Source organism: Aptenodytes patagonicus, chromosome 7, assembly GCF_965638725.1.
Source record: "Aptenodytes patagonicus chromosome 7, bAptPat1.pri.cur, whole genome shotgun sequence".
NCBI classification, from domain to species: Eukaryota; Metazoa; Chordata; class Aves; order Sphenisciformes; family Spheniscidae; genus Aptenodytes; species Aptenodytes patagonicus.
Genome location: NC_134955.1, coordinates 30,336,133 through 30,356,676, shown reverse-complemented (window position 1 = coordinate 30,356,676; position 20,544 = coordinate 30,336,133). Strand labels below are relative to the sequence as shown.

The following is a 20,544-nucleotide window of genomic DNA, read 5'->3' as shown; positions in this document are numbered from 1 at the left end:
TAGCACCACCACTGATTGTGGCCTTCTGCTCTGTGAACCATAAAATAAAAATCACATAATCTCTCTGCATCTCTCTTCTCCTAGTGCAAAATAGGAATTGGTGTCTGTTCTCTGCTTCTGTCAGCTTTATCTGACATAACAGGTACTATCAGACAGAGTGCTGCATTAGGTGGAGGTGGTGTCTAGCCAAAATGATTCAAGGAGCACCCTTTTCAGCCACATTAGGTTTTAGTAGTCCTTTATAGGGAAGGTTGTTTTCCTATTCCCTGTTACTTACAGTTTCATATTCTGGAAAACACAAGTATCCAAACCCCACTAGTGGTCTGATTCAGAACAGAAGTTCAGTCATTCCTGCTCTCTTGAGCTAACTCTTGCTCATTTGCTAGCGTACTGGCAAATCCACAGAAACTTATCTCTGTTTCCCCACTGGTAATTTTAAAACTGTCTCTCTGCAGAAGATGTAATTGAATCTGCTTTAGTCTTCCAGCAACTGCAGTTCAGAGAGCCATCATTAAGAGCATAATGGAATTCCGCCCCCCGCCCCCCCCCCCCCCCCGCCTCCTTTCAGGGACTTTTGAAGACACGGATCCAGCACCGGCTGAGGTACATCCTGGAGGTGGTACGACCTGTTCCAACAGTAGTCCTGGATATACTGCACATCCTCACCCACATAGCAAGGCACTCCTCTGAAGCATGCAGCCAGGTAAATCTCCCATTGTACAGGAGCTTGGGAATAGTAGAGAAAGGTTTGAAAAAGGGAAGAAAGAAGCAGGTAAAGTTATGGCAAGGAGATCAGACAAACTTGTGTGTTTTGCATGTCTTCTGCATGTCTGCATAATTGCATACCTTTAGTTATTTGTGCTGCCTGATATTTCTCTACAGCTGCTTGACTGTCCTCGGTTGATTGAGACCATTGTCAGGGAATTTCTCCCTACTCAGTGGGATCCCCAAGTGGCTGAACCAGGGTGTTTACTCACCAGCCTCCACGGAGTTGCTTGTGCTACTGCTATGAAGTTCATCAGAGTGTTGGCATCTGGAGGCCGAAATGCAACAGCCAGACTGGTGAGCGGTTCTCAGAAGAGCTTTTCTGATTGGAAAGGCGTTTGTTCTCTGTGCCTTACTTTCTAAGTAAAGATAGAGGATTAATTGGACGTGACTCTGAGCTGAAGCTGAAATAATAATTTTGAAGAAGGTGCATATGTGTGTTGAAGGAATTGTTCATGGCGTCATAATAATGATGCCTTCTGGTGTGTCCCAGTAGAAGAGCTGTCTCAAGTTTTTCTCTGCTTTTTTTTTGTTTTACATAGCGCAGTTATGCAAAATGACATGGCACAGCTCAGTGAAACTGACCAACAGCAGATGTTTAGAGCACACATTGGTGTGTGATGCTCTGTAGTCTCCCGTGTTCCAGTGATAGGCGGCTTAGGACTGTATAAACCAGAGATTTAATCACTATCCTTGTGTTCTACAATTCTGGTTGAACTTTCCTGACACTCATTTGTCTTAATAATTCAGAGGTCATTTATCAGTATTTCCAGCCCCTCTTATCTACTTTTGGACAGGTTTTCCACTTCAGAGATAATTGCATTCACTCATATAGGTCATCACACTGGTGCTATAAATGCATAACCTCTACCAACAGCAGCACCCATTACAGTGCAATGAGCACCTCTTAGGGTTTTTGGTTCGGTATTGTTAATAGCATCTAATAAATTGCCATCCAGGAAATTGCTAACATCAGCAGAACACCACCAGTCTGTGCTATAAAATACATAGAATAATGTGCTGATGATGGATAGTCAGATATTTAAAGGCTGTTAAGTGGTGCTAGGAACCTAATAGAAAATCTCTGAATTTTACTCTATTTCAGGCTTTGTGTACTCCAGGTGTTTCAAGCCATGCAAAAATTGCTTACAAGGTTCCTGCCACTCAGGCTTTGGTTCTGTTGCACTCTCATATGGCTTGCTACAAGCACTTAAACATGGGAATGGAAGATCATAAAAAAACTAAATCAAAATTATCAATGTAGGAATTTATTTTAGCTACCAAAAATTCTTCCATCTTCCTCCTCTGGAAGTTAATTTGACTTTGCCCCCTGTTCTGTAGGATGAGTGTCAGAATTCGTAGTTTGATTCATCAGCTCCTTTGCTTTCTTGCTGGTGTGTATTCATTTCCCTACAAGATGTCTCTAAAGCATTTGAATTTTAAATTATCTATAATATGTTCTTGTGTTGTGAAAAAGACATTGTTATCTCATTTGTTTAGACAGAGAACACAAGCTTTGTATGTGTGGGAGAAGGAAAGAGAAGCTCTTTTTTTATAGTTAAGCAAAAATACCCAGTTGTTGGGAGGGATAAAAAATATTTCTAGAGAACTGCAAATGAGTCATGTCATGCTTAATTCAATACTAAAATAACCTCAGAACATTTCCAAGGCATCAAAATTCTATAATCTTATAAAAGTAATAGGCAGGAGGTACCCTTTTTATAAAATAAACACAGAATCATGGAAAGATTTAGGTTGTAGAACCTCTGAAAGCCATGTAGTATGACCTCCCAAAAAGAATATCGGCATCAATTCAGTACTTTTGTATACAGTGTTTTTCATAAGATATATCTTTACATGTAATCTTGACTAATAGAGTTCTATTTATGACTACTTAAAGAAGGATAATTATATATTTTTTAAAAATCAGTTAAATGCTGCAGAGAGCATCCAAAACAAGAGCGTGTGTGGGCTAGACAAACCTCCGTCAGGAATGATTCAGGTGTAGTTGATTTGTGTTAGGAATGGATTAGGTAACACCTAGGCATCCCTTCCAGGAATACTTCTCTTAATAGCCATTGACTATTTACTGATCCTTTGTACTATGCTCCTTAAGATTACACAAGATAAAGACAGATTTGAACAGCGCAAGAGGAGTTTAGAATGAGCTGAATTGAAATCTGCAGCTCTTTTGGTGTGTCAGAGTAGTGAGGTAATGATGCATGCAACTGTTGTCTCTTAGCCCTTGGTCGTCTTTGTTGTTAATTCTTTTCTTTTTTGTTTGTTTGTTTTACAGCTTAACAAATTTGAAATGAAAAGTCGGTTAAGTCGATTTATAGCTGAAGACCCGCTGGATCTGCTCCTGCCAAGGGAAGAAGCCATCAGGCTAAGCACCGAAGCCTTCCGATTGTGGGCTGTGGCGGCTGGCTATGGTCAGGCCTGTGATCTCTACAGGTACAGTCCAAAGCTGGAGAAATGGGGTGGAGGGCACAGCAAAGAAAATGGACATCCTGTTCCAGAGGGGCAAATATAGGGATCTCTAGGCCTAGTCTCTACTCCCTTTAGGGAGTCTTATCTCCCTTTCTCTGGCCTCCTGCAGTAAAACTCACAGTTTCGAAAAGTATTTGTGTTGAGTATTGTCTTTTTTCTGGTTGTTCTTTATCTCCTGTGTTTAAGCACTGATATTTTGTTGTTTCTCCTCTGTACTATGGGAGACCACCCTAACTTTTTAGGGCTGCATCTTTTTCCCCTTGAAGACATGAATACTCTGTGCTTCTGTGACATCAAGACACATAGTTTGCAGCACACCTAGGATTGAATCTGATGACGTAAAGGCAGTCTATGGGCAGCAGTCACCAGCATGCATGCTAAGTGAGGCAGACTGATGCAGACAAACTCTTGCATCCTGTATCGACTTTCAGTTCAGTACAAGTTCTTGTGCTTGACCGTCAAGGTCTGCACTGGGATAAGTCTGACCTACCTCAAGCATTGAATCTTCTTCCTGTAATTGCACTGACTTGGAAGCACAGAGATGGCTATGGCATTGCTCTGACGAGGAGTAAAAGGAAGGCCAGTATTAAGTTTCAGAAGGGAGATTCTCTCTCTGCAGCAGCATTTTGTGGTCTCCAGCCCAATCAGGTGTATTGGCTAATAAAGAATAAAAACTATATAATTTTTTAGCACTGTAAATAATGTTGAGGAAAGAGAAACAGCAGAAGATTCCTTAAATTTGTATGATTATAACTGTGGATACTTTGGCTAAGAATTTGAGAACTAGGGAAACAATAAAATAAAAGTAGTTTTCCAAGACATTATCTGAATGCTTGGAGGAAGAGTATTAGGTGGGTCCCATTCAGATGAATTTGGAATGACAGTATTCTTCCTTTGTCATCTTTTTTCCATGTCTGTTTATTTTTATTATTTTGGTGGTGGTGATGGTTCTCATAATCTCATTTTAGCGATCTTTATAAATAGTGATGGGAGGGTGTAAAGAAGATAGAGCCAGGTTCTTCCAGGGGTATGAAGTGAAAGTACAAGAAGCAATGGACACAAATGGAAATACAGGAAATTTCACTTAAGTGTAAGAAAAAGATTTTTACTGTGAATGCGATCAAACACTGCAGCAGGTTGCACAGGAAGATTGTGGACTCTCCATCCTTGAAGAGATTCAGAATCCAACTGGACAGGTTCCTGGGCAGACTTGCTCTAGCTGACCTGGCTTGAGCCGGGAGTTGAACTATAGATGATCTCCAGAGACCCCTTCCAACCTCATCTATTCTGTGCTTCATACTATAGGGATCTCTACCCTGTGCTGGTGAGGATACTGCAGTCCCTGCCTGAATTGCTCAGCACTTGCCGTGGGAAGAGCCCTGTGATTGAGTTGTCTGTCCAGCGAGCTACGGCAGTAGTTACTCTGCTGATACATGTGACGCAAACAGCAGGCTACACAGCAGAGCTGCAGGCCAAGCTGAGCAGGTGGGCCCTCTTTGTCACCAGTTCTGTGTATCCGAGTAGTTGGCATCCTGTCTTTCCTCTCTTTGATTTGGAGACCTGGTTATTGCCTTCTGTTTTCCCTTCATTTTGGATGGTTTACTGTCCCACATGTGAATCCCTGCATGGTGGGGTGTATTCCCTCTGACACAAGGTCAGAAGGGGTATCTAATCTGACAGCTGTATACCTGCTAGCCTGACAAGAGGCAGGAGTAAAAATCTGCATTCAGCTATGGGGCAGAAGGGCAGTGTTAGCCAAATGCCCTGCTGAAAGGAGCTAGGAATTTCCCTTGATCTTCCCTTTGGGGAAAAGAAAGTAACCTCCCTGAGGTTTGGAGGAAAGAACCTCTCTGCAGAGACCAAGATGGGTCAGGATTAGGAGGTTGTTGGTTTTGATAGACATCAAAGCAGTAGGATTTGCTGAAGACACAGGTACTTTTTCTGGTGAAAAGCAAGAAACTCTGTAACTAAAGCTGGATACTGAGGTAGTGTGTCCGGTAAAACTAGAGCATAGCTCAAGGACAGAGTAGGATAGGTGAAGAAACTTAAGCCTTCAGGAGTAGATTCTGCATTCATCCTTTCTGCCTAAATTGATTTGGTCTGGTCTGTGGGACCGTGCAAAGATTTCTCCCCCCCGCTCCCCCTGGTGGCTGTTGTCGGGTATTGCCTTCCAGACTACATGCAATTGGAAATCGTGCTATTAAAAATGATGGTTTAGAGAGACAATTGTTTCCGAGACATATTCGCTATCCTGTGTCATTCTTCCATTGTGTTTCACTAATAGCTCGGAAGATAGTGAACAGATTCCACCTCCTCCAGTAGCATGGAATCAAGTGTCAGGCTTACAGCCCTTCCTTGAGACCAGTCTGAAAAAATTCCTCCAGGAGATATCCCAGACAGAAACTTGGCAAACTCTCCAGCCTCTGACCACAACTTATGTGATCTACCTGGGAGTTTATTACAGTGCTTGCAGCCAACAGGTAAGGCCTGAAAATACAGGGTGTCTTTTCATCTCGCCAGCATCAGCTTGTGTATTACCTCTGAAAACCTGAACTTACAGGCAATGCTGAAAAAGACAGACATTGAGGCATCTAGCTGAGGACTAGATTTTGTCTACCACAGCTCATATTCAGGCTGCATGGCATTTAGGGTCAGGTAAGTCTGCTGATCCTTCACATTAGCAGTGCCAAATATCACTGTCTTCCTTTCTTGTCCTTTCTTCCTTTGGGCTCAGAGTCTCGATCAAGGTATGTTCTAGAGCTGTGACTGTTCTGATTTACTGCAGAGATCCAAAGCATGAAGCAAATATGACCTAATTTAGTTTGGCAGTCCTTTCTCCTTGTGGCCTAAATCAAGTTGCACATTTTCTCATTTGCTGTGGTCTGAGAGCTTACATGTGGACAGCTACACTGCAATAATCTGGTTGGAAGATTGAGCATTGAGGGTCATGCCATATGAACTTTGGATAGGAAACAATAAAGATAAATTTATTTGCTGCCCCACTGACATTTAAGGTCAGATTCTGTAACCCAGTTACAGTTGTAGTATGTGACCATCTTTTAAAGTGAGTTTTCTGAAGGTGACACATCAGTGTGACGCTGTTGAAGAATAATGTCTTATACTTTAGCTACCTTAAAGATTCATGTTTTAAAGATAAATGGAAATTTCCTCTTTTCTGCCCAACTGACATGCCTGAGTTCTGACCTGGGAGAGCTATCTTCAGGGTGTGGGGGTAACTTAATGGCTATAGTTATTCACACTTCTGCAACTCCTCTGAAACTTGCCCAAAGCAACTGAGTTTGTTAGCTGTGGCTGGGGTGGAAACTGCCAGTATCTTTCAGTGCCCCAAAGGTTGGTAGTACCCTTCACATGCTGTCATTAGGTCCTGAGCATTAGAGAACCAGGATAACCAAGAAGTTAATACTCCTTTTCAACCTTTATAGATAACCCAGAAGAGTGGCTGACAAAATAATTTCTTAAGTCCTTGAACTACGACATAAGATTTTTTTATTTCCACTTAAAAAGAGGTTCAACCATCTACCTGTGGTTAGCTAATCTGATTTAAAAAAAAAAAAAAATTGCATGTAGCACATTTGAATGGACTAGTACAAAAAAGAAAAATCAACTTGTATAGTAACTAGATTAGTGTATACTGGAACTGTCTTGGAATATTTTTGTTAGACAACTAAAAACTAAGGTTAACATCTTCATGTAGATTTTACTGATTTCTGGAGGGGATTTCACCTGGGGGGAAAATCAGGTTTTATGTTATAGAAATTAGTATTTCTGTATCCTAAAGCAGCATTCTAATGAAGGGAAATAACATTAAAATTTGCCAGCATGTTCCTTCAACATGGAATATTGCTCACTAGGGTCGGAAGAATTCGGATGGTTCTCTAAAACCCACAGATCCTCCTCTGTGCAGTGTTCATCCACAGTCATGCTTGATGGGTAGGTCAATCGCACTTCATACAGTTGATTTTTTTTTTTTTTTTTTTTTTTTTTTTAAATTTTCTTGGAGACCCTCATGGTGCCACTCTGCTTTATCAAGGTAGTTCTGATCACCTTTGTGTCATCTTAAAGTTAAATGGAAAGATCAGCATGTAGATGGTATGGGGAGGGGGGTTTAGCCACTTAGGGCAAGCTTTCATTTAGAGAATCGTGATCCCAAGGATCCCATACCTTACTTCCAGCCAATTAAGAAATCTCTGTGATGCGTTTTAATACTTGGGTGCAAGAAAACCTTGAGGTGCCAGCTCTCAGCTTCCACACTACCAGCAGTGAGGCCAGCTCTAACCTAGAGCAGTACCACTTTGTAGATGATGTGGTCTGGCAAAAAGATAATAAACACAGAGAAAGCAATTAAATCAACCTGCCTTTTTGCCCTCACTGGAATGCCTTCATTCACCATCTTTTCCTGTCTTTCTCCATGTCTTCTGCAGCCATCGGTCAATCCAATTGACTGCTTAGAGGAACTGGAACGTTTGACATCTGAGGTGCTGCAGCCCCTTCTCAGCCAGCCAGCCATACACAGCATGTGGGACCTGCTCAGGTAAAATCATTTCACTGCTAAGATGCTGTTGCCAGAAGGTAAGGGAGCCTCATTTCTATACTGTACTGTGTGGCAGTTTTCCCCATCCCGTTTCTTTCCCCTGTACACATGTGCCCCATATGTGTGAATTAGAGTGCAGTAGGGCTCTGTCTACACCCTGCTCTGTCCCCTCTCCCCTCACAGCAAAAAGCATGATAGCCACAGAAGTTCTCCAGTTCCTCCTTTCCTACTGGTGCTGCTGCAGGGTCTGCATCTCTGCCCTTCCATCTAGCTGTGTTTTTCGTATCAATTTCAGATTGATTTTAGTCATTTTTGGCTTTGATTCTTCTTTGGTTTCACTGGTTTAAGAAAAAAACAAATAGTAACGTCAATTTGAGTCCCTCTTACATCAGGGAGGTGAGTGTGTGTGTGCATGTACCATTCATGTGCTCTGTGTGATGCTGCTTATATAAATAATTTAAACTAGACTGTCGTCTTTAAGCTCCTGCAGAGCTTCACTAAGGCTTTGAAAGCCCCTGCAAGAAAGTGAAAGGCCAGATACCAAACTGTTCTTTCAGACATTTGGATAACACAAACTTTGTCTGTGGCTCTGGGAACTGTTAAGCACTGCAGATATCCTGCCTTTCTGCTGTAGAGGGAGCCTCCCTACTAGCCTGTGATCAATCCTCTGGAGAGGGGGAACCTAAAAGGCCTAACTTGTAGTCAGGGAGACATCCGTCTGCTTCTGAGAACATCTGATATAAGGGGCACTTGAAATCTTTGGGTTTAAGTGGTATTTGAACGGTCACCAAACAGTTTGGCCCATGTTCTTTCATGACTGAGAACTGAGCTCTGAAGCTCTTAGCACCAAAGCTTCTAACACAAGGGTACTCATTAGACCCTTTCCTGCCTGTCCTTGAGGTCTGAAAACAATGGGTTTGGTCAAGCTGTAAAAGCCCATCAGCAAGAATTCTCCTAGGCTGTTCTTAACACTGGCTGGTAAAAATGAAGAGTCAGCTAATCTCTGCCTTAATATTTTGACAATCTTGTCTAAACATTCTGGGCAGATTAGGTCCAGGAGTTCGGGGTACTCTGTGAGCCCCAGATGTGTTCACGCATCTCCTACATGGTAATGCCAGTGGAAAGAAGAGCAATGCATTTAAAGAATTAGTTCTCTGTCATAGAGTAATGATATGGGTCTTTGACAGGATTTGTTCTGTTGCTCCATTACCGTTGAGCAACATGCTTATGGTCACTCTTCATTATAGTGGTCTTGCCTGTACAGACATGGGTATGTCTAGTGTGGGCCCTGTAAGCACTGCTGGTATGAAAAGTTCTAGTTTTGCCTGCGGAGAGTGAGCACACACACCAAGAGCAGTATGCACATTCACGCTGACGTACGTTAAAGCTAGATTCTTTCTGAATAGACTTTAAAAATATGCATTTCATGAGTACATATGGGGCAGCATTTTTGCAATGTCAATTTTAGATATAAGCTGGCTTTTTGGCTTTGCCTGCCAATTTATTATTGAAATGTCTTGAGTGGGTGGGCAGCTTTATTAGCCTGGTTTACGTATGTACGTGGGGAAATGTGTACTTTTTTTTAATCAAAGGCCCAATGCTTTCAAATGTTTGATATCAGAGATGCATCACTGCACGAGTATTTCTGCACATCATGAACAATTTGGCTGAAGATTAGAATTCATGACAGCTCACTAGCATTAGCTTGTATGGCGATCATGCTTACTTGACCAACTGTGATACTAGGTTTTTTCTTGCACAGGCTTCGGGGTTTCTGTTTTACTGCAATGGGTGGCACAGTTCAGAGAGTAACATTCCTACAAGAAAATTCTTCAGTAGTATGAGTGCTTTTGACCTGACCCGTCTTTCTTTATCTGTTCACACAGGCCATGTTCTGCTTTGTGCAACCCTCTGTCCTGTTCCCCAGCACCAGAATCTGTATTCAACATTGCATCTCTGAGTTGCACTGGAGACAAACCTCCTTTGAGCCTGGTTGGCTCCAAGTCACCTTTCCCCTTCCTCACTGCCCTCCTCTTTCTCATCAATAGCATCACTCGCATTCACAAAGGCCTGACCAGCAAGGTGAGAATAGACTTTTTCACCATAAGTTCTAGGTGAATGATGATATGCTTGTGAGGGAGGTTAGTATTTGTATCTTCCCAGGCTTAAGAGTGATGTTAGTAGGACTATTAAAAAAAGGACTTGTTGTGTATTTTTATTTTAAAAATATCAAAGTACTATAGAGAGAAATAGCCCCCATTTTCAGAATAGGTGGGACGAGGATCTGAAAAATATCTTCTGTCTTTCAATTCCAATATCCAGTTGACATTGGGAAGCTGGAATTATAGAGCAGGTGATGAATGATGATGATGCTTAAAGGAGGGATTTATAAAGAACATTGAGAAGGGTTAAATAACTGTTGTTTGGCTAAGCAAAATAGATAACTGAGTGTCAGAGGAGGAAAGGGATGGTTGAAGCATATATAACAAAGAAAAACGGGATAAAATTAAACAAGAGAATGAGTGCTACAGCGACTGAAGGGGTTTCTTTCACTTCTGGTTGCCCTGAATTTTTAGAATGAGAGTGTCATGGAAGACTGCAAACTCTGAAGAGGAAATGGCAGAGCCCTAGAGAGAAGGAGCATCTAGCATAAGCTTTCTCAAAACCTTCCTCTGTCATCTTGAATTAGCTGACTGGTTACTAATAGCGATATCTGGACAGATGAGAGAAAAACTTCTTAAGCCACTGGCCAGATTTCTGCCTTACAAAGCACTATGGAAGATGTAGGCAGTGACTATTGGTTACCTGTGGTGGGGATGGTCATGATGAATGCAGGTGAGACCTGAGGCAGAAAAGCAGATATTTATCAGGCTATTTTTAAATATCCCTTTTGGAGTAGCCAAGAGGAATTCTCATGGGAGAAGGTAGGGGGTAGGCCTTGGAGAGAACTATGTTTTACTTTCCTCCAAGCACGAACTGTCTTAGTAGTATTTGTCTCCACTTCTGATTCCTTTATAGTACAGCTCTGTGCTGGGCTTCAGAGGCTTGAAGGATTATCTGCATCAAAGCTGGCAGACCAGACCTCCCTCTGTAACTCCCTCATCTGCATGGATCCTGCGCCATGAATATCATCTGCAGTACTTTGTGTTAGCATTGGCTCGGAGAATGGTATTGTTATTAGTCCTTTCATTTCTTTCACCCGAGGAATTGACTTTACCCTGGCCTCTCCAACTCAGTGTGTCAGACTGGCAACTGGTCTTTGCATCCGTGTTCTTTCTCATATTTGACTTAGGTCTGGTGACTCTTCAGCTGTCTTTTAATGCCCCATTAGCAAATAATATCTTTACAGTTACTGATGTGGTGATTTAGATCCAAAATACTTTGGATGGCAAAATTATATTTTTGCCTGTCTTTGGGCTAGAGTGAGAACAAAGTTTCCAAGTGTGCTGCTGAAAAAGATGTCTGACTATCTAAGACAATTCAGGGAAGCAGAAAGATCATGGTATGAATGCTGACAGTTCTTGTAGTCTGCCTCAGTCTCTGTCTTTCCAGTGAGATCTATGTCTCGGTTGACCCTCCTGTCCTTGTTGATTGCCTTGTTGACAAATGATACAGTACATTTATCTGTTGTTTTGTTTCCTGTACAGGCAGACACTTGTCCGGATTATGCCCAGCATGCCTCACTCCATCACTGTGTTGCTATGGCATTGCTAAGCCGTCTGTTGCCAGGGAGTGAGCATCTGGCTTACGAGGTGCTACTGGATCTTGCCTTTAATCCAGAGTTTCTTCCGTAAGCTTTGCATTTTTTCCTTTCTGTAGTCTGGTACATGGGAAAACTTGGGAAAATTGAAAAAGCACATGTTGGCACTGCAATTTTGTCATAATTTTTGGCCTTTAATAGGGTCTGTATTCAAATTTTAGTTACTCATTGGCATAATCTCCAGTCACGGAGCCTTCTAATCAGACCCGCAGTATGGTTACAGATTTCTCTCTGATGTAGCAATGTTGAGAAGTGTGACCAGTTTCTTTTGATCTCTTCTGTGGCAAGAGTCCTGTGATTCCTGATAGAACTGCTTCTCGCTAAGGCCCTGCATCTGCTGTCCTTGAGAGTAGCGAGTCTAGAAAATATATGGGAGTTTGACATAGCTTGAAAAGCTTATTAAATCTTCCTCAAACCCTTATTATACAAGTTCTTACACAAATTTTTGCTGATTTGACAACTGTGATGTCTTCCACCTTGCACGGGAAGAAATCACGAGCATCTCAAATGTGAAGCCTCCCATGTCTGGCCAAGAAAATTGTAGCAGTTTATCTTGTTCATCACTGTCTCTTTGAAATTTGCCATGGCGCATCCCTGTAGGAGGTTGGACCAAGGTGCTGTAAGGAGATACTATAGTTTTCCTGAAAGAAGGAAAGTTTGTGGGTGGGTTTGCTTGTTTGTTTGGGGGGGGGGGAGGTTTTTTATTTTTTGGTGGAGTTTTTTTGGTGTTTGGGTTTTTGGTTTGTGGTTTTTGGTTTTGGTTTGGTTTTTTTTTTTTTTTTTTTACAAATACCTGCTATAGAGCTACCATTTTGTGAGAATTTGGCAAGTAATCTGAGACCATGGTCAGTCTCTGGTCTGAGATCGTGGCACATGGATTTGACAAACACCACCCCCCAATTTCTAACTACTAGTCTGTATGGTTCCCCTGACCTTGACACTGCCAGCTGCAAAGCTACTGTTTCAAGAATTGTCTTACTGATTCATGTAGGCCTTATATGATATGTGGTATTTCACCTCAGCACCCTGACAGCTGTGTTGGTAAGTAGACTGCCTCTCTGGACAAGGGGTTGCAGCCTCCACACCAGACTGCTGGCATTGTGTGGATGTTTTTCATAGAATCATAGAATCATTAAGGTTGGAAAAGACCTCTAAGATCATCGAGTCCAACCATCAACTCAACACCACCATGCTCGCTAAACCATGTCCCTAAGCGCCTCATCTACACGTCTTTTAAATACTTCCAGGGATGGTGACTCAACCACTTCCCTGGGCAGCCTGTTCCAATGTTTAACCACTCTTTCAGTAACGAAATTTTTCCTCACGTCCAATCTAAGCCTCCCCTGGCGCAACTTGAGGCCATTTCCTCTCGTCCTATCGCTAGTTACTTGGGAGAAGAGACCGACACCCACCTCACTACAACCTCCTTTCAGGTAGTTGTAGAGAGCGATGAGGTCTCCCCTCAGCCTCCTTTTCTCCAGGCTAAACAACCCCAGTTCCCTCAGCCGCTCCTCATAAGACTTGTTCTCCAGACCCCTCACCAGCCTCGTTGCCCTTCTCTGGACACGCTCTAACACCTCAACATCCTTCTCATAGTGAGGGGCCCAAAGTGGCAAGGCCTTAGTGTTGCTAACTCCAGATGTAGTTCTGTGAATTCCCTGTAAATACCAAGATAGCTGATTCTTTAGAGGTGCTCAGTATTATCATAGCTGAACGCTGTAGAAAGTGTTGTGAGTGCTGTGCATATACTACTCTCCCTGATCCAGCAAGATTGTAGAGATGAATTTCTGTGGTGTTTTGTTAGTTTGGTGGTTTGGGTTTTTTTGGTTTTTTTTTTTGTTTTGGTTTTGGGTTTTTTTTTTGTTTCTTAAACTGATGTTTGTCTTTATCTTACAGTGAAGGGAAAGCTGGAGGGCCAGAAGCAGCCGACTTCTCTGATATCCTGCATCTGGGTACCAGTGCCAAACTGGCACAGCCTGACTATGTGGCAGCATTTTTTTCAAAGGCTACTCGTGGTGCCTTGCTGAGAGAATCGTACCAGAATCTGCCTTTCATCCGCTCTTGCTACCTTTCTCATTTTGTCCACTTGCAACCTACCCTTATGCGTTCCCAAGCATCTTACCAAGGACGGAATTACCTCATCCAGTCAATGCTGCTTCCTGAGGTCAAAGGGCCCATCCTGCCTTCAGACTGGCCATTCTTTCCACTTATCAGCCTCTACAACAAAGTGACTAATGCAGAGACATGTGGGGCTGTACTGAACTCTGTCCCACTTGATCTTGTCAACACTGTGACCTGGAACCTGCAGTGGGTCTTGTTGCTGGAAACCTGGCGTGCTAAAACCCTTCAGAGCATCCCTACTGCTGCCAAACTTGCACGGCTTATGTGTGTCTTCCTCACAGGCTGTGACCTCTTTCTAGAAGCACCAATCCACCGCTACACAGCTGCCCTTCTCTCTGTGTATTGCCAACCCAAGGCATTGGACTCGCTGAACTTGGATGCTCCTCTCCCTGGTTTGGCTTCCTTCCATGATCTCTATATAAGTCTCCTGGAGCAGTTTGAAGGTGTCTCCTTTGGAGATCCACTCTTTGGAGTCTTTGTTCTTCTACCTCTACAGAAGCGTTTCAGTGTTCATCTGCGTCTCTCTGTTTTTGGGGAGCGCACAAGTATCCTGCGGGCACTGGGAGTGCCGCTCCAGCAGGTAATCCTGGCTTATGGTAGTTGCCTGTCACTGCGTATTTCTGGGTTAGTGGGCTCTTGCCTGTGTTTCTCCAACCTTGATTTGGGCATCCTCCCAGCACTTCCCCTTCTTCCTCATCCCTCCTTGTCCAGTAGAATAATCATGCTTTCTTTGCTTAGAAGCTTTTCATTCTCCCTGAAGAAAGTCCAATGCATGGAATGTAAAATAGAATAAGAATGGAGAGCAATGTTCTTTTGATTTAGGGCTGTGACAGCAGTGTATACATTTTTTTGTTGTTGTTATTTCCTTTTTTTTAAATTTTTTAAACAGCTTGATTGGTTGTAAATCTGAGGAACAAAGTCCAGCCCCTGTAGGTGCAGGCCCTTGTCACATAATCATTTTCAGAAACCTGTTGAACTTTGTTTTGAGGGCAGATAGTGTGTGTATGTGGAGGGCAGGAGCTGTGAAGTTGTTCAGTCTTCAGTGGAAACTGTCCCACACCCTGCTTGGTCTAATGATTGAGAACCTCCTTCTAATTTATGGCCTGTATGTATGAAGGGCTAGTCTGCACTCCATGTTCTTCTGCCAGCAATTACCGTTCCCTTAAATAAATCTTTTTTCACCTTGGTGAGAACCTTTTCCTTGCCCAATGCATGGACAAACAGTCGTTTTCCCTCTCAGCCACGTTTCCACATTTAGTTATGCTGGAGTTGTGCTTTGCTGGGTAACTCTGAAAAATTTGATCTGTCAAGTGCAGGACTGCAGTTCTTCTGAATGAGCAGAGCACAACAGATGGAATTTAGCTAGCTTTAAGTTCTATGTCAGTTGACAGACAATACCAAATCTAGCCTAAAGTTTGCTAATACAAAGATAACCTTTCAAAATTTTTTTTCCAAACCACTGTGAACCAGCAGTTTATGTGAGATCAGTGCTTTCCATTGTATGGTTGCAATGCTTTTCCTCTGGTTGTAGTAGCCCTGCAGCCAGTTTTTCCATATCATTATGGCCGTATGAGTCTTTGTTTCTTAAGCCAAATAAGCCAAGATATTCTGGCCTGCTTCTTATAAGCTCTCTGTGTTCTCTTGATGTTCCCAGTAGCCCTTCCTTGTCTCTATTCCAGTTCCACAAATTATGTAGGAACAGAGCTGAACACCGTATTTCAGATGAAAGCCTTAATTCTATGTCACGTGCTTTATCTTGTCTTGATCCCTCAACACCAGATCCCTCAGTACCATCAGAATTGTGGCATGTTACAATGGAGAACATTTCAAAGCAGATTGTTTTTCATGTGCTTAGAAATTTTTTAAATGCCGAATACTTTGAACAATGTTTTCATTGTCATGTTGCTTGAAAACAAACTATGTGTTGGATAATTTGAGCAAGATCACTTGAGGAGGTGTTGTTCGTTTGGGTTTTTTCCCTTTTTGTCTTGAGTTCAAAGTACCCTAGCGGGCAGTAGGAATATCCTAGCAGGCAGACTGCTTTTTGAATTGAGTAAAATCAATTATTGTCTTTAATCATGCAAAGAAGATGCTCCAAAGTGAAATACGTAATTTTAGCCCTAAAGAACTTATCTCAAAATTGAGAAGAATAAAAATTGGACTTCTGGAGAGGGGAGAAGTAAACAAAACCAAGTTGTTACTAAAGCTTTTCTAATCTATTTTTCGAAGCTAGACAGTGAAGTCAGAAAATGTTGGAAACTTCGCTTAACATCACCATTAACTCTGGCCCATATATCTGCTTTCCTTTTCTGGCTAAACACATAGGTCAGTGTAAGCCTCTCTGGTACATTAGCAGGATGAGGTGCTGTCAAAAGTACTCTGTCTCCTCACTTTGAAACCACTCTTCTTACCTGTGCCAAAAAGCAACTACAGTGATTTAACCAGTAAAACATCTCTCCATAAAGCTGAAGAGGTCTTGAGGATGCTTTGTCAAAGCCATGTCACATCGGTCAGTTCGGGCAGTAACAGCTCTGCTTCAAATGGGAGTTGTGCCAGCGAGGTACATCGTGTTATATGGGAGTGCATGCACAAACAGCTGGGGAGGGACACCCTAAAGTCATGAACTTCCCCTCGCTACTTAGACCCTGACAAAAACTGTAATGTTGCCTCTGGGTGGGTCTGTTGCAGTTTCCCGTGCCTCTCGAGCGATACACTTCCCCTCCTGAGGATAACCTGAACCTCCTGCGACTCTACTTCCGAACACTGGTCACTGGTGCACTGCGCCACACCTGGTGCCCTGTTCTTTACGTGGTGGCTGTGGCTCATGTCAACAGTTTTATTTTCTCCCAAGACAGTACAACACAGGTAGGTAATGGATAGCAGAGCCTCAGGGCTGGAAGCTTTGGGTTTAGCATCTGCTCTTCCCAAGGGTCCACTGTGGCTTGTGGACTGACCCTGGGCTTGAAAACAAAAATTGTAAGCAAATGTTTTGAGGACTGGTCAGCTGTTTGAGAATCCACATATGAGATGCGGACAGCAGCTCTTGTTCATCATACCCTAAAGCACTTGCATTAATGGTAGCCAATCCTACATAAACCTTTGAAGTCAGCAACTACGTGGGCTATAGTATGGGGCGGGGGGGGGAGAATGAAGCAGAGAGGATGAGCTGATCAGGCAGAGAGAGCTTGTAATAGATTTAGCCTCTGCCTGGGGCAGTCTTAAGGTACAGGGTACTCTTTCCTTTCACCTTGCTTGAATAACCAAGCAGAAACCCTCCCATGGCCTTGGGGCTTCTAGCAATGGTTACTTGTGCTAACACTTCACCTCTGATCTACAATTCTACCTGAAAGTTGAGAAGTCAGCTGAGTTTCGGGTCAGGGGAAGGAGGAGAGAGGCAGGATCCAAGCGATAGCCATCTCAAGCCCTTTCTGATGGAACAAGTTGCTCTTTGGTGCATCGTCATAATGAGCAAAGCATCCCTCTGGAGTGCTGTATGCCCATGGGCAAAGGTAGCACTGCGCCATATTAAGCAAAGTGTGTGTTTTGTTCCCAGGAGACTGATGCTGCTCGGAAAAGCATGCTGCGGAAGACATGGCTGTTGGTGGATGAGGTAGGATCTGTATGGTTCAGTTTGTGCCACTGGGACTTAAGTTTTTCAGACATGGTACTCTTACAGATTTACCTTTGGCTTTTGAAATTTGTGTTTAATTACCTTGCTAATTTGAGAATGAGAGGAGATTAGCAGCAGGATTTTGACCTGCAATGGCTATAAATACTGTTATCCTGTTCTTGTAGTAATTGAACTCGAAGCACTGAGCCCATTGGAACCAAGATGAATCTCCTGTATTGTATTTCCATGCCTCCGGCCCAAGCTGCATTATATCTGGGTAGTGAGAGGTCCTAGAGAGATGATTCTAGCACAACTATGAATAGGTGGCCAGCAGTGATCTTCCTTAACTCTTAGTTGGACGCTTACCCCGAAAAGAACAAAACAGATGTAACGTTTCTCTTTTTCTCAGGGAGCGTGCCAAAGTCTATCATTTGTGTGACAGAGCTGGGTCATTTGGCCCTATATGTTTAGCGTCCAGGGTAAATTCTTAGATCCCACTCAAAACCCCATTTGGGCTTCTGGCAAGAAGTCATTGTGAGGAGACAGTGGAGTTGTGTTCAGAAGAGGAAATCTCATGCAAATCAAAAGTGAATTTTCTTGGAAGAAACTCACCTTTTATAGCTCTTCTATTGACGATGATGCAATTAAATATGTTGGGCATGATGGAATTGTACTATCTGGCAGGTGACTATGTTGTGTTGGAGACAGGATGGGAAAGATTAGATTCTTTTCAGACATGCTTAATGGCTGCTGTTTCTTTCTTCAGACCTTGAAAAAGCACCTACTCCACTACAGACTGCTGAATGCAGAGAGCCCTTTGGGATTTGACCTTTATGAGCAGCTCCCTCCCATGCGACTGAAGTACCTGCAGATGGTGACACAGAAAGAAAATAAGGAGAATGCACCAGCGCTAGTCTCGTAGCAAAACACTTGTGCAAGAAGAGGGCCAAGGGGAAGAATGGAAGACCTCAGTTTATGATTCACTGATGAAACTATGTGTGCTTCAGACAGTTTCAATGTCTTACGTGGACACTCTTGGCATCTTTGCAAAGTGAAGCACTAGTAGAATGCTCCCAGCCCTGCAGAACAATACACATCTTCTCAAGATATGGCAATATGTGTGCATGGCCTCTCCATGATGAATGCTGGAGCATTTTCCTTCAATCTCTTTCAGGTTGTTCTGCTTCTCCCCAGAGAAGGTGAGAATGTGTCTGAGAGGCGCTGGACTGTTGAATAAACTGAAGGAAGTGGAAAAGCTATTTCGTTCAGTCAGGCTGGAGATTGTGGATTCTCAAGATGATGTCTGTCTTCCCCAGATCTTTCCCTTGCTTTTTTTTGTACCCTGAGTTTTGAATGGTCCTTTCCCCACACTATCCCCTGCAAATAAAATCACAATATGGCAGGGAAGAAGCTGATCCTGAGAGCTTTTTTTTTTTAAATATATACACAAGCAGTTTCTCCAGGACAGTGTTCTGTGCACACAATCAGTCACACATTGTGTCAGACCTCTAAGAAATAGTACTTCCTAGTGCAGTGGTACAAACACTGGATATCCTCCTTTGGCTGTCTTTTGGATAGTCTCTAAACGGCTTGCCTTTCTCCCTTAATTTGGTTACATGTATAACAAGATCAAGAATAATTTCTTTGCAGGGCAGGATGCTTGGCAGTAACCACTCCCCATTAGAGAAAAAACCCCCAAGTATCTGCTTGTTTAACTAGAATATGTATTGGTTGCCCTCTGAGAAGAGGGGAATGTAATTAATTTTAAAGTGGAGTTCCTGAGCTTAAATCTAATTTAAAAATTCCTAATTTGATCTGACTTCTACATCCAAATTCCATATTGCAGCCTCAGACACAAGGGCTACAAATATAGTGCCCTAAAAGGCTCATGGCAAGTGCCAGGTCAAGTCCAGAATTTACCCTAGGTGTGATCTTACTGGATGTTTTGTTTATATCCAATAATTTTTGCAGAACTACGGTCACTCTGACAGGCTTTTGTTTGGAGAACTTACTTTTATGAATAAAACTTGTTAAAGTTATTTCTTTTGTTTTGTTCTTATGAATAAATTCCTCTGGAAGGTGCAGGGTAATGCCTAGCCTGAAGACCTAAGCTGCTCTCTTGACCTATCAAACAGGCCAAGCTAGCTTCCCTCCAAAGAAACCATGCCTGTATTAACCTTGCTCCAGTGAATGTTCTAAGAAGAGTGTGAAACACTGTTAATAGGCCAGCCTATAATTGCAGAAATTGTTCCAGACAAGAAACAAATTCCCTCTAGCAACTTTATGGCTGTGGTGCTGTCTTTGCATTGGCAGTTTTCTAACTGTACTAGTCCCTCTTAGGTTGCCAGAAAATATACATTCATCTTTTTCCCCCTTATTTCAGATAGGACATGGGTGGAACTGATGTTTCATTTTAATCTCTTTTTTTTTTTTTTTTAATCTTCTATTGCAGCTTTTGATCTGTGGTTTCTCTCTGCTGCAGATCAATGGCACATAAAGTAACAAAAGCACAGTGGTCAACATGGTTTGGTGGGGTTTTTTTGTTAATTATTTTAAAAGTACTTGATGTGATTAAAAGTTTAATCAAAGGCATTCAAGTTTCTATTCTGTCTAGATGGTGATAGCCCGGCAGCTGTCTTTCAGGAGCAATGGATGGTAAAATTTAAGGACTTTTAGCTGCCCATTTAAGAGCAGCCTTCATCAAGGACTTTACCTTTTGCTTTTCAGACCTCCAGTTGTAAAAACTCTTCCAGTCCTTTGTGCAATGCAGAGTTGAATTTTTTGTAATGTGTACAGGGCGTAAATAAATATTGTGATAGCTCTGCAGTCTTTTTTGGAACTATGAGAATGCTGTCCTTTATTTAAATCTTTCTTGAGTTTGGATAGTTCTGTTTGCAATTTATCAATATCTTGGGAATGCTACTGCTGTGAGGAAATCCACTAAGCTTTGGAGCGCTGTAAGAGAGCTCTTCAAGCCAAAGGCATCATCCTGCTTGTGTGGTGGGTCATTACAGGGTACCAAATGCTGTGTGTACTTGGGGAAGGTGCAGGGTGGGTATTAGTGACTTGCCACAGGTGGGAAGACAATAAAAAACTGTCCACAGATGGTATTTGTAGGTGATAAGAGAGGAGGTGGATTTCATTTATTTTGTGAACTCTGGGAAGGAAAGGATCAGGCTTTTGCCTGATTCTCATTCTCAAAAGCCCTTGTTACCAGATGTTCCTCAAGCCATCAGTGTATGCCCA

General features: G+C 42.5%; 1 protein-coding gene across 2 annotated transcripts in view; it reads left to right on the top strand.

Moving 5' to 3' along the window:
* The window catches only part of RPAP1 (RNA polymerase II associated protein 1), a 44,178-nt gene extending 24,041 nt beyond the window's left edge, over window positions 1-20,137 (top strand). Inside the window, exons 13-26 of one of the 2 annotated variants that reach the window (XR_012995896.1) lie at window positions 569-703; window positions 883-1,062; window positions 3,062-3,219; window positions 4,561-4,740; window positions 5,540-5,735; window positions 7,698-7,807; window positions 9,694-9,889; window positions 10,826-10,975; window positions 11,455-11,597; window positions 13,464-14,268; window positions 16,377-16,553; window positions 17,242-17,298; window positions 18,065-18,497; window positions 19,913-20,137. Coding sequence is in view for 1 of the 2 variants with exons in the window: in XM_076344630.1 (XP_076200745.1) it covers window positions 569-703; window positions 883-1,062; window positions 3,062-3,219; window positions 4,561-4,740; window positions 5,540-5,735; window positions 7,698-7,807; window positions 9,694-9,889; window positions 10,826-10,975; window positions 11,455-11,597; window positions 13,464-14,268; window positions 16,377-16,553; window positions 17,242-17,298; window positions 18,065-18,220 (2,643 nt within the window). In the remaining variant the exon portion in view is untranslated. Of the gene's footprint in view, window positions 1-568; window positions 704-882; window positions 1,063-3,061; window positions 3,220-4,560; window positions 4,741-5,539; window positions 5,736-7,697; window positions 7,808-9,693; window positions 9,890-10,825; window positions 10,976-11,454; window positions 11,598-13,463; window positions 14,269-16,376; window positions 16,554-17,241; window positions 17,299-18,064 lie in introns of both variants that reach the window. The other variant, XM_076344630.1, reaches the window with a different exon arrangement.
* Window positions 20,138-20,544: the final 407 nt, after the last annotated feature.